At 36.2% G+C, this 12,696-nt stretch overlaps 1 protein-coding gene across 2 annotated transcripts in view; it reads left to right on the plus strand.

Annotated features, from left to right (window-relative positions):
• The window catches only part of Bicdl1 (BICD family like cargo adaptor 1), a 92,682-nt gene that overhangs the window by 5,173 nt on the left and 74,813 nt on the right, over positions 1–12,696 (plus strand). For both annotated transcript variants that reach the window (XM_077795572.1, XM_026403443.2), the window contains exon 2: positions 2,545–2,760. In XM_077795572.1, coding sequence (XP_077651698.1) covers positions 2,545–2,760 — 216 coding nt within the window. The remainder of the gene's footprint in view (positions 1–2,544; positions 2,761–12,696) is intronic.

Below are 12,696 nucleotides of genomic sequence, written 5' to 3' on the forward strand. Positions count from 1 at the left end.
GATTAGACTGATCAGCACCACCTGTCCTCAGCCCCTCCCCCCACGTGGATTGGATTGTTTTAGTTGCTTGGTTGGGCTGTTCTCTAGCAGCTGTTTGCTGAATATTTTTAAGTCTCTCTGTTCTTTTAGAACACAAGCCTAATTTATCTGGCCTCTCAGTAACACTGATTACTGAGTTCTTGCTGTTGCCTTCTGCTCGGTCTTTCATTTTGGAAAAATTCAATAAACCAAGTATCACAGTTTTAGTATTGCAATTAGCATTTTTTCTGCATTCTATCTTTATGAAATTTCTATATTGACTAAATCATTCTCAGTTTTGTAAGTTTAGTAGTGTCAGGGAAACACAGAGCAAAAACTTCTCAAGCTGGTGAGTAGAAGTCCATGCCTTGTTCCTTTTTCCACATGCTCCAATCTGAGATTGTATTATGTATAAAAGTAAAGTGATGTGACTACAATATACCAGCAGTAACCAAACGAGTGGTCTCCTTAAAGTAGTCATCTTGGAAGCTCTGAGAGAAAAATCTTTGCTAATGGGATCAGAATTTTAATTTTGGATTGCTGTTTTTATCTTTCAACATATTCTTTTCGCTGCCCTCATCTGTGGCACATTTTCCTCTGGGAGGGGGTAAATTTGACTTTCAGAAACATTCATAAATCACTCAGAGCAAAGTAAGGGGAATTAGATAGCAGGGTGAAATGGGATAATTTCATTTTTAGACATACCTCATATGTAAAACAATGGGAATGATTTTCTTACATGAGGATAAGCTATCCCTGAGGCTTCCCAAAAGAAGCATTCCAAAAATATTTTGAAAGCTGAGAACTTCAATCAAGTAAGAGTGTAGCTGTCTAAGAAGAGATGACTGAGTACTCTAAAGGAGAATGCATGTGCTCATTTTAGGTTGAAACAGCACAACAGCTCAGGGCAGCAGAATTTTCTGTAAAAATCAAATACATGTACCTGTGTTTATATTCATACATAGATGTCTAGACCTCATTTCATTCCCAGCTGAATTACAATCTTAGGAGTGGGGATGTGGTGTGGTGTGTGTGTGTGTGTGTGTGTGTATGTATATATGTGTGTGTGTATATACATATATATGTATATACACACACACATATACATACACAAATATGTTTGTGTGTGTGTGTTGCTGGGGATTGAACCAGGGCCTTGTGCATGCAAGGCAGGCACTGTACCAACTGAACTATATCCCAAGCCCTGGTGTGATATATTTTGAACAATCATTAGAACTTTTCTGAGAGCACCAAAAGGTGAGGATTCTTACTTTAACTTGCTTGAAGTATGCACTTTTTTATTGTACATAACATGCTTTTTAAGTAGGAGGATATACTTGTGTCTGAAAAGAGGTATCCGTATTTGTCTCACAGAAGCAAAATATTTCCTGCAATCCACAGGGATCTTTTTTATTGAGTTGCTACTTAAACCATCTGTACTTTTCCTGCATACCCTTTATCACACACAGTTTATTACTTCTTCAGTCTCTCCCATTGGAATTAAAACTCCATAAAGGCAAGAAGCTTGTCTGTTTTGTTCATCACCATGTCCCCAGGAACATAGCTCTCAAGAATGGATGAATGGACCAGAAATAAATATGCAAGGCTTATTAATAGGCCATAATTTAAAGTAGACCTGAATCTGAACTTGTCTTAATGACTTTGAAATATATAACAATACAGAAATACATAAAATACAGAACATATATTTATTAAGCTATAATTTAGAGCATTAGTCATGTGACTTGGACACAAATCCCAGCCCTGCTATTTACTAGTACTGACCTTGAACTAGTCACTTAACTGCCTCTGTTGCCTTATTTGTAAGAAGAAATGATTAATCTGAAGCATCTTTGAAAATTCTGCAGTTGTAAGGGTCTGATATTAAGGCATGCATAATAAATGGTTCCCAAGAAGACCCCTTTAAAAAGCAATGAGTGGACGGGCATGGTAAATCATACCTGTGATCCCAGCGGCTTGGGAGGCTGAGGCAGGAGGATTGAGAGTTCAAAGCTAGCTTTAGCAGAAGCGAGATGCTATGCAACTCAGTGAGACCCTGTCTCTAAATAAAATACAAAGTAGGGCTGGGGATGTGGCCAAGTGTCAAGGGGCCCTGAGTTCAATTCCTGATTACCTCCAGCACCCCCAAAATCAAAAGAGAAAGTCTATCATCCCTGGTAAAACTATGAATATTTTATTATAGGACTCATTTTTAGTCATTTAAATATACAGTTCACCAAATCATGAGTTGACTTGTTGAATCCCAAGTGAATTCCCAAGTCTAGAACCGCATGCCAAGGAAAGTAAACATTAAGTATTTCTAATACAAATGATGTTTCCCCTGTGAAGCCAGCTCCTCCCTTGCTCTGAAGGGAGTATTTATGTAGCTGTGAATTGGGCAACTAATCCTCCGTGGCAGGTGGTTTGTTGTCCTCACTGACTGGGAGAGGAAAGGTTAAGAATATGAAAAGACAAAAAAGACTGGGATTTTTTAAAGTTTTTAATCCTTTTTTGCTTTTCACCTAGCACTTAGAACAAGAGAAACATGAACTGAGAAGACGGTTTGAGAACCGAGAAGGGGAGTGGGAAGGGCGAGTGTCAGAGCTGGAGAGTGATGTGAAACAGCTACAGGATGAGTTGGAGAGGCAACAAGTTCATCTTCGGGAAGCAGATCGAGAAAAAACACGGGCTGTCCAGGAGCTATCAGAGCAGAACCAAAGGTTATTGGATCAACTCAGCAGGGTGAGTCACAAGTTAAGAATTTATGATCTAAAATATTAAAAGCAGAAACAGCTTCTTTGTATTATACATTCTGATTTTTAATAGATACCAGCAAGTTAAGTATCATCCATCTCAAAGAATTTATAGGAGTCAGGAATCAAGACCCAGGCCTGTGGTTAAACATCTGTAAGACTTTGCGAGTCTTAACTTTAGCATCTTCTCATTTTTAAAATGAAGCTGTTGTGCTTAATGACGTCTGACTTCCTTATAACTCAGAGTATATGATTTATGATTCCTTTGCTAGAGAAAGTCTATCATTCCTGGTAAAACTATGTAAGTTCATTTAGTTCAAATATTGAAAGGTGCTATCTTTAAACTGAGTAGTTCAGGGAAATTTTCTAGAGCAAGTAATTTTTCATTTATATTACATTTGTGAATGTGCATTTTGAAAGAAGACATTGTATCTACATTAAAGTTTTTGTTTTATTTCCACATCAAGTAGAAATTCTTATGCCTTTGTAAGGTGGTATCATAAAGAATTAATTAACCAAGGTCAAGACTATAAAATCATTGCAAAAAAGAAGGCTAAGGACTGAATGTGTAGAAATCTAATTTAAATTCTTTCCACGTTTTTTATTGGTCCATTATAGTTGTACATAATGATGAGATTCATTGTTATATATTCATACATGCACACAATACAGAACATACCTTTTTAACAAATCCAGGAATGTTATTAATGCCTTCATCAATAAATCCACCTTCTTCTGAAAATCAGTACCTCAGTCTTCCTTGGGTTTTGAAAATAAAACTACTAATTCTTCAGTTATCAGGGAAACGAGAATTTCTCTTACTTCATCCCTAAGTGCTACTGCTCTCATGAGCACTGCCCGGTCCATGTGGTGGTGGTTAGTGTGTTGGTCTTGGAGAAAGGCTTAGCTAGGGCAGTGTATGCTAAATCCCTGGATCTTCCACTGATTTGATGAGTGACACTGTATGAAGTAATTTCATTTGTGTCATAGTTGCTTCCTGTTGGAATTCTGAGAGAGGTGAAAACTTTCATGCCTCACAAGGAAATGGAAAGTATGCTTCCAGTAGAGGAGGGAGGAAAAAAGAAGGAAAACGATGCTTAATAATAACTTCAAAAACATCTAGTTGCATGGAAATATCAGAATGTGTGTGAAAGGTGATGATTCCAGCACTGAAGGTCTTGCCTGTGAGTTTCCCATCTAGAATAGCCAATCACCATTTGATTGGTTGGAAAGCAAAAACTGGACAGTTCCAGAAATAATTTCACAGGTCCACTGAGTAAAAGCATTTCTGAGTCAATTCTAAAACCTTTTTCAGCAACTGGAAAAGGAATCTCTATCCTTATAAAAATTTTATGAGTTTGAGTCTTTTCATTCATTATTCATGAAAGATTAATGAGAGAGGTCTGGCCAGATTGATTTATTTGCTGAAAAATATTTGTTTAATGCAACTATCAGCAAGAGTTTCATATGGAGACTTACAGAATGAATGCAACCAATCGAAACAAGCAAAGGGGAGATTAAGAATTCTTGGGGGCCAAGTTCATGTTGTGAAAGCAGACTCAACCCTTTTTTTCTAATCTGGTAAAAAATAGGTACCAAGATGGATGAAGAGAAAAATGCTAACAAGGCATGATACAAAACCACAGAACTTGGAATTGACTCTGCCTCTCATTAACTGGATGACTTTGTGTCTTTAGTTTCCTTATCTTTAAAATGGGGGTAAAAATTTATACTATATATGAGTACTATTGAGGTGAAAATGAATAGTGTGTTTGTTGAGCACCATATGAAGGTAAGGGTTTGTTTTGGTGTTGATGGTTATTTTATTAAAGCAATATCTTATAGTTGTTCCATTACCTGATTTCACTATAGAAAATCCTGATAAGCTGCTCCCAGAAGAATATAGGAAGAGGTGGGTGTGGGGGTGCATGCCTGTAATCCCTATGGCTTGAGAGGCTGAGGTAGGAGGATTGCAAGTTCAAAGCCAGCCTCAGCAACAGCAAGGCACTAAGCAACTCAGTGAGACCCTGTCTCTAAATAAAATACAAAATAGGGCTGGGGATGTGGCTCAGTGGTCGAGTGCCCTGAGTTCAATCCCTGGTACCAAAAAAAAAAAAAAAAAAAAAAAGAATATAGGAAGATAGCACTTCCACTAGATTTAGAGTCTTGTTATCTTCTATGGCCTTGATTATAGGCCCTTGGTGGTTTTATGGCTTCTTTCCCTTTCTCTTTTAAAGCAGGACAAGTCCCTAGGGTTTCCATCAGCAGAAGTTTAGATTGCATTTTATTATCATTTTATTAACCGGGTATTCAGGAACTAGAGGAGTTAAGTACTTTGAAGTGAATTAAGATTCTCCTAGGACAAGATGGCAGCCAAGCAGAGATAGTAGAAGGCCATGCTTTTGTGCAGTGTATATGATGTATTTTTATAAGCATGAAATTCGTAATATTTAAGATGTAGTATAATATGTTTGTGAAACTTTCATCCAAAGTATTTTTACATTTATTTTGGCTAATTGTTCTTTTTTTTTTTTTTAAATTTTAATATTTATTTTTTTTTAGTTTTTCGATGGACACAACATCCTTCTTTGTATGTGGTGCTGAGGATCGAACCTGGGCCGCATGCATGCCAGGCGAGCGCGCTACCGCTTGAGCCACATCCTCAGCCCCTGGCTAATTGTTCTTTAAAATATTTTTTTAAAAACTTTATTGAGCTTTATTCACACACCCACCATAATCCTCACCTTTTAAAAGTGAAAAATTCAGTGATTTTTTTTTGCTATATTTACAGAGTTTTGCAGTCATCACCACTATCTAATTAAAGCACATTTCACCTTCCCCCAAAAGTAACCCTGCACCCATGAGCAGTCACTTCTCATTCCTTATTACCCAGAACACTCACGTCCTAACCCTGACAACCACTAATCCACCTGCAGTCACTATGGATTTGCCTATTTTGCACATTTCATATAATTGAAATTGTACATGGATGACCTTGTGCACATGACGTTTTTAGCTTAGAATCATATTTGCAGTATGCATCCATGTTGTAGCATATATCAGTACTTAATTTCATTTTATAGCTGAAGAATATTCTGTTGTGTATATATAACATATTTTGTTTATCCATTTACTAGCCAATGGACATTTGGGTAATTTCCACATTTTGGCTAATGTGAATAAAATTGTCATTAATACTCATACATGTTTTTCTGTAGCCATATTTTTTTAGCTCTAAAATAGGATGCTGTTTGTATATATCCATGAGCTTCTGGATCCTCATCAGGATGAAGAAAGGAATAAGCATTGTTCTTCTTTTGCATCTGAGAAAACTTGAGTAACAGAAAGATACATGATTTGATTAAATATCTTTCAGTTCAAGACTAATCAGATTTTCTGTGCCTCAATTTCAAGCTTCTCAGGCAGCAGTTAAGGTCACAGGCTTTGAAACCATACAGCCTGGGGATCAAACACCAATTCTGCCATTTACTAGCTGGGCAAATGTGGGAAAGTTATTTTACCTTTTGCTTCCTCCTGTATTTACTGGAAAGAACTATATTATTAAAATTGCCTGATAACATTATGAGGACTAAATGAGATAAACCATGTAAGACTCAAACCACTGTGTCTAGAATACAGTAAGTGCTTGATAAATGGTGGTTATCATTATGATTACCATGTCCTTTTCATGTAAGTGGATTGCTATATCTGGTCATTCTTTGATTCTCTTTTTGGGAAGTGGGGTAGTGGGGATTGCACTCAGGAGACTCTACCGCTAAGCCACATCCTCAGCCCTTTTTTTTATGTTGATCAGAGTCTTGCTGAGTTGCCCAGGCTGGTCTTGAGTTTATAATCTTGCCTCACCCTCTGGGATTACAGGTATGCACCACCGTGCCTGGCTTGATTCTCTTTAAGAGCATAAGACTCTAAGATGCAGAAGTAAAAAAAAATATTTTATTCTAAAAATTCATGTGAGTTTTGCATTTTGGGGGGTATTTTTAAAATTTATTTATTTTAATTAGGTATATATTACAGCAGAATACATTTTGATTCATTGTACACAATTGCAGCACAACTTTACACTTATATGGTTATACATGATGTAGTGTCACATCATATGTCCAGTCATACATGTACCTAGGGTAATGATGTACATCTTATTCCACCATTTTTCCTGCCCCCATACCTCCTCCCTAACTTCCCTCCCCTTTGCCCAAAGTTCCTTTATTTTTCCCTTGCCTCCCACCTTGAGTTTTGCATTTTAATCCATATGTTTTATTTGTTTTAACACATCAGTGCACAGTGTTTTGTTTACCAATTAAACTGATATTCTGAAATACTTACATAAAATTGGCCCTCCCAGGAATTGAGTCAGATTTAGTCTATGATATCTAGTATCCACTGAGTTCTGCTGCATATACTCTGGGGTTATCTTTATCCCAGTTTATTTGCTCGTTTAGACAAGTTCTCTAAGTTGTCTTTCAGTTACTAAGATTTTGTATTATTTTCTGAAACTCGGGCTGACATTTTTGGGGAAAGTGTTAAGTCACTTTCTAAATTAGAAAGTAATAGGACTATGGCATTGACAGTAGAGTTTGGTAAGACTTGTTAGACGTGTCTTTCTAACTATCAAAAGAGTACAGTAGGACTTGCTTTCAGGGAGAGGAGAGAGACACAGAACCATGCTTGTTGCCTAAGATTGAGTGTCTCCATATAAAGATTAAAGTGGAGGATTTGTCAGAATCCTGATATATAACATAACTGTCTGCAGCAGAAGTATGGATTCTGATCAGTGTTAGTAAATCCTCAAGTGATTTTATGGCTGATGTAACCTCCACATCATGGAAAGCTTATAGAATCTATTTGTGCAGCTGCAAGCCAAAGCCATGATTTGAATGATATAGAAACAGTTTTGTTCATAAGAATGATAGCAGTAAGACAGGCTTTTGCTTTTTTTTAAAATTTACCATCTTGACCATTTTTTAAAAATCTTTATTTTTATGTGGTGCTGAGAATTGAACCCAGTGTCTTATGTATGCCAGGCGAGCACGCTACCACTTGAGCCACATCCCCAGCCCCAAGATAGGCTTCTTATTTAGCCTTTTCCACAAGCAGCTGGAATAAGGTGGCATTTTCAAAATGAATCTCAGTGATAAAAACTTCAATAGCAGGTAAAAGAAGGCATTTTCACAGTTCTTACTATTAAAACGCTGCTCACATAATCTTGGAAACATTAAGGGCAGACTTGAGCACCAGTTGACCAAAGAATGGGAAAAACCAATTGATTTCTAGTAGAGAATGAAATTTAAAATTGCTTGGGGACTTCTGAGGTTTTCTTCCTGCAAGATGCACAGTTCTAGAGTTTGTAGAAACTGGTAAGGACATTTTCTTACACTTTTCTCAGGTAGTTTTTTATGTGATATCAGCCACATCTTTCCTTTTCCTTCCCTCACCATAATCCACTAGCCAAAGAACCATGTGTTTGGTTCTAATCCCATTTTCTTTCCCAGGACCAGGGCTTTGGTTTCCTACAGCACTGAATATATACAGTTTTAGTGACTCTTGGAGATTATTAAGTAGATTTTCACTTTGTCTGTTTGAAAAATCATGAGAAGCAGGATGTGGTAGCCCACATTTCTAATCCCAGCCACTTAATAGGCTGAGGCAAGAAGATCCCAAGTTGAAGGCCAGCCTGCATAACTTAAAGATACCCTATCTCAGAATGAAATAATAAGAGCTGGGGATGTAGCTGAGTGGTAGAGGGCTTTCCTACATCTATAATTACATAAAAAATAATGATAAGAGATTGCAAGCATATAGAAAACTATATATAGAGAATAATATAAATCCAGGTTTTAAAGTATTGTTTTGTCCTAGTTCAGATTTTTAAGGGATATAAAATATTATTTAATAGTTGAAGCTCTCCTTTCATTTGTATCCACTTTTCCAGTTAGCTTCCTTCCCATTCATGTTTTTGTACTTACAGTATGTATATGTATGTACATGGACATATATCTCATGTATCTACATGACATATATCTCATGTATCTCATGCATCTATTAACAATGTATAATAAATGGCAGTATAATATACATATGATTCTGCAACTCATTTTCTTTGACTTCATGCTGTGTTTGAGTTCTACTCATGTTAATAAATGCATTTTCAGTTCATTCATATTAACTCTTGTTTAGTATTCTGTTGTGTAAATATACTATTATATATTTATGTATTCTTTTGTTGGTAAACGTTTTTTTTTTCTAGTTTTCACTATTATAAACTTCCCTTCAATGAATATCTCTGTGTGAATGTGAGTGAGTGAGTAAGAAAGAGACAGAGACAGAAAGAGACAGAGATACATTGAACCCAGGGTCTCAGGCATACTACCACTTAAGCTACAACCCCAGCCCTTTGAGGCAGTTTTACTAAGTTGCCCAGACTGACCTCCAACTTGTGATCTTTTTGCCTCAGCCTCCCAAATAGCTGGGGTTACAGACATGCACCACCATGCCTGTCTTGTAATGAATATTCTTGTGCCTTTTCTTCTTGTGTACTCTGGGGATAAACCTAAAAGAGGCATTGGCCGAGTCCAAGAGTATATATTTCTTAAACTTTTTGAGATAACAGCCAAATTATTCTTCAAAGTAGTTGTACAGATTTATATTCTTAACAATGCTGGTTAACCAACAGTGAGTGTAAGAGCTAGTGTATGTGTTCTTCACATTACCTACACTTTGTTGCTGTCAGATTTTAAAAGTTCTTACCAATTTGAGATGGAATTTTTTTTTTGAAAAAAAATTTTTTTAGTTGTAGATGGACACAATACTTTTTTTTTTCTTAATTTGGTGCTAAGGATCAAACCCAGTGCCTCACACATATTAGACAAGCACTCTACCACTGAGCTACAACCCCAGCCCTGTGAAATGGAATTTTTATTGTTTTAATTTCCATTCCATGAGTTACTAGTGAGCATCTTTTATTTGTTTATTGTAAATTGCCTGTTTATATTCTTCACCTATTTTATTAGTATGTAAGAGGTTTTTTTTTTAAAAAAAAAGAAATTTAGCTCATGCTTAATACTACTATAGTTTAACTTTGTAGAGACTTTTGCTAACCCAAAGTATGTACTTTTAATGAAATCAAATTTATCATTCATTTCCTTATGATTTGTTCTTTTGTGTTTTGCTTAATCCTATCCTCTAGATCATAAGGATATTTTTCCATATTCATTAAAAAAACTTAGACTAAATATCTGAATGTAAGAAATAAACTATCTGGAATTTATTTTTTAATATGATGTAGGAATTCAATATGCTTTGTTACATGGATTACCATCAAAACTATTTATCTCTTCACTGATTCTTAACACTGTATGGATTTTTTTTTCTTTTGGGCTGTACTGGGTATTGAACCCATAGCTTTGCTCTCCTAAGCAAGCATTCTACCACTGAGCTACATTCCCAGTTCCTAGCCCTTTTTATTTTTTATTTTAAGAAAGGGTTTCATCTCTAGCTAGAGCAATTAGAAGAGAGAAATTAAAGGGGTACAAATAGGAAAAGAACTCAAACTGTCACTACTTGCTGATGACATGATTCTATATTTAGAAGGTCCAAAAAATTCCACCAGAAAGCTTCTAGAACTAATAAATGAATTCAGCAAAGTAGCAGGATATAAAATCAACATCCATAAATCAAATACATTTCTATACATCAGTAATGAATCTACTGAAAGAGAAATTGGGAAAACTACCCCATTCGCAATAGCCTAAAAAAAAAAAATGGGGCAGTTCATCTAACAAAAAAGGTGAAAGACTGCTACAATGAAAAAACTACAGAACACTAAAGAAAGAAATTGAAGAAGATCTTCAAAGATGGAAGATCTCCCATGCTCTTGGATAGGCAGAATTAACATTGTCAAAATAGCCATACTTCCAAAAGTGTTATACAGATTTAATGCATTTACTATTAAAATCTCAATGACATTCTTCATAGAATTAGAAAAAGCAATCATGAAATTCATTTGTAAAAATAAGAGACCCAGAATAGCCAAAGCAGTCCTTAGCAAGATGAGTGAAGCAGGAGGCATCACAATCCCAGACCTCAAACTATACTACAAAGCCATAGTAACAAAAATGGCATGATATCAGAACCAAAACAGACACATAGACCAATGGTACAGAATAGAAGACAGACAAACCCAAATAAATACAGTTATCTCATACTAGTCAAAGGTGCCAAAAATATGTAATGGAGAAAAGGTAGCCTATTCAACAAATGGTATTGAGAAAATTGGAAATCCACATGTAACAGAATGAAATTAAACCCCTGTCTTTCACCCTGTACACAACTGTATTCAAAGTGGGTCAAAGACTTAGGAAGTTGAACAGAGATACTACACCTAATAGAAGAAAATGTAGGCCCAAATCTTCATTATGTAGGCCTAGGATCTGACTTCCTTAAGACTCTTAAAGTGCAAGAAGTAAAATTAAGAATCAATAAATGGGATGGATTCAAACTAAAAAGCTTCTTCTGAGCAAAGTAAACAATCAACAACGTGAAAAGAGAGCCTACAGAATAGGAGAAAATCTTTACCACAAGCACCTCAGAGCATTATCTCCAGGATATATAAAGAACTCAAAAAAACTTAACACCAAAGAAAAATAACCCAGTCAATAAATGGTCTAAGGAATTGAACAGACACTTCACAGAAGAAGGAATACAATAAATCAAAAAAATATATGAGGACTGGGGTTGTGGCTCAGTGCCAGAGCACTCGCTTAGCACATGCGAGGCCCTGAGTTTAATCCTCAGCATCAAATAAAAACAAATAAAATAATAAAGGTATTATGTTCAACTGCAACTAAAATATACATATATGAATGAGTGCTGGGGTTATGGCTCAGTGGTAGAGTGCTCGCCTAGCCTGTGTGAGGCAAATCAAAACTACACTGAGATTTTACTTCACTCCAGTCAGAATGGCAATTATCAAGAACACGAGCAACAATAAATGTTAGTGAGGATGTGGGGAAAATGTACTCTTGTACACTGCTGGTGGGGCTGCAAATTGATGCAACCATAATGGAAATCAGTATGGAGATTCCTTAGAAAACCTGGAATGGAACCAACCACCATTTGACTCAGCTATCCTACTCTTCAGTTTATACCCAAAGCACTTAAAGTCAGCATACTACAGTGACACGGCTACATCAATGTTTATAGCAGCCCAACTTACAATAGCTAAACTATGGAACCAACCTAGGTGCTCTTCAACAGATGAATGGATAAAAGAAAATGTGGTATATATACACAATGGAATTTTACTCAGCCTTAAAGAATGAAATATTTGCTGGTAAACAGTAAATGGTTGGAGCTGGAGAATATCATGCTAAGCGAAGTAATCTAATACCAAAGAACCAAAGGCTGAATTTTCTCTGTTATGCAGATGATAATTCACAATAAGGAGTTGTCTAGGGAAGAATAGAGGTGCTTTGGATTAGATGGAGGGGATGAAAGGAGGGAAGGGGGTATGGAGGTAGGAAGGACAGTAGAATGAATTGGACAGTTTTACCCTATGTGCATATATAATTACATGACCGGTGTAATTCTATATCATATGAATGAGAAGTTATACTCCATTTATGTATGATATGTCAAAATGCATTCTACTGTCATGTATAATTAATTAGAACAATTTTTTTTTAAAATGGGGATTTGGGCCTGGAGTTGTGGCTCAGCAGTAGAGCACTTGCCTAGTACATGTGAGGCTCTGGGTTCAATCCTCAGCATCACATAAAAATAAATAAATAAAGGTTTAAAAAGGGGGGGGGGTTGTTAAGTGGCTGAGAGTAGCCTCAAACTTAGTATTCTCCTGACTCAGCCTTCCAGATAGCCAGTATTATAGGCATGCACCACCATGCACAGCTCT

Source organism: Urocitellus parryii, chromosome 3, assembly GCF_045843805.1.
Source record: "Urocitellus parryii isolate mUroPar1 chromosome 3, mUroPar1.hap1, whole genome shotgun sequence".
Classification (NCBI taxonomy): domain Eukaryota; kingdom Metazoa; phylum Chordata; class Mammalia; order Rodentia; family Sciuridae; genus Urocitellus; species Urocitellus parryii.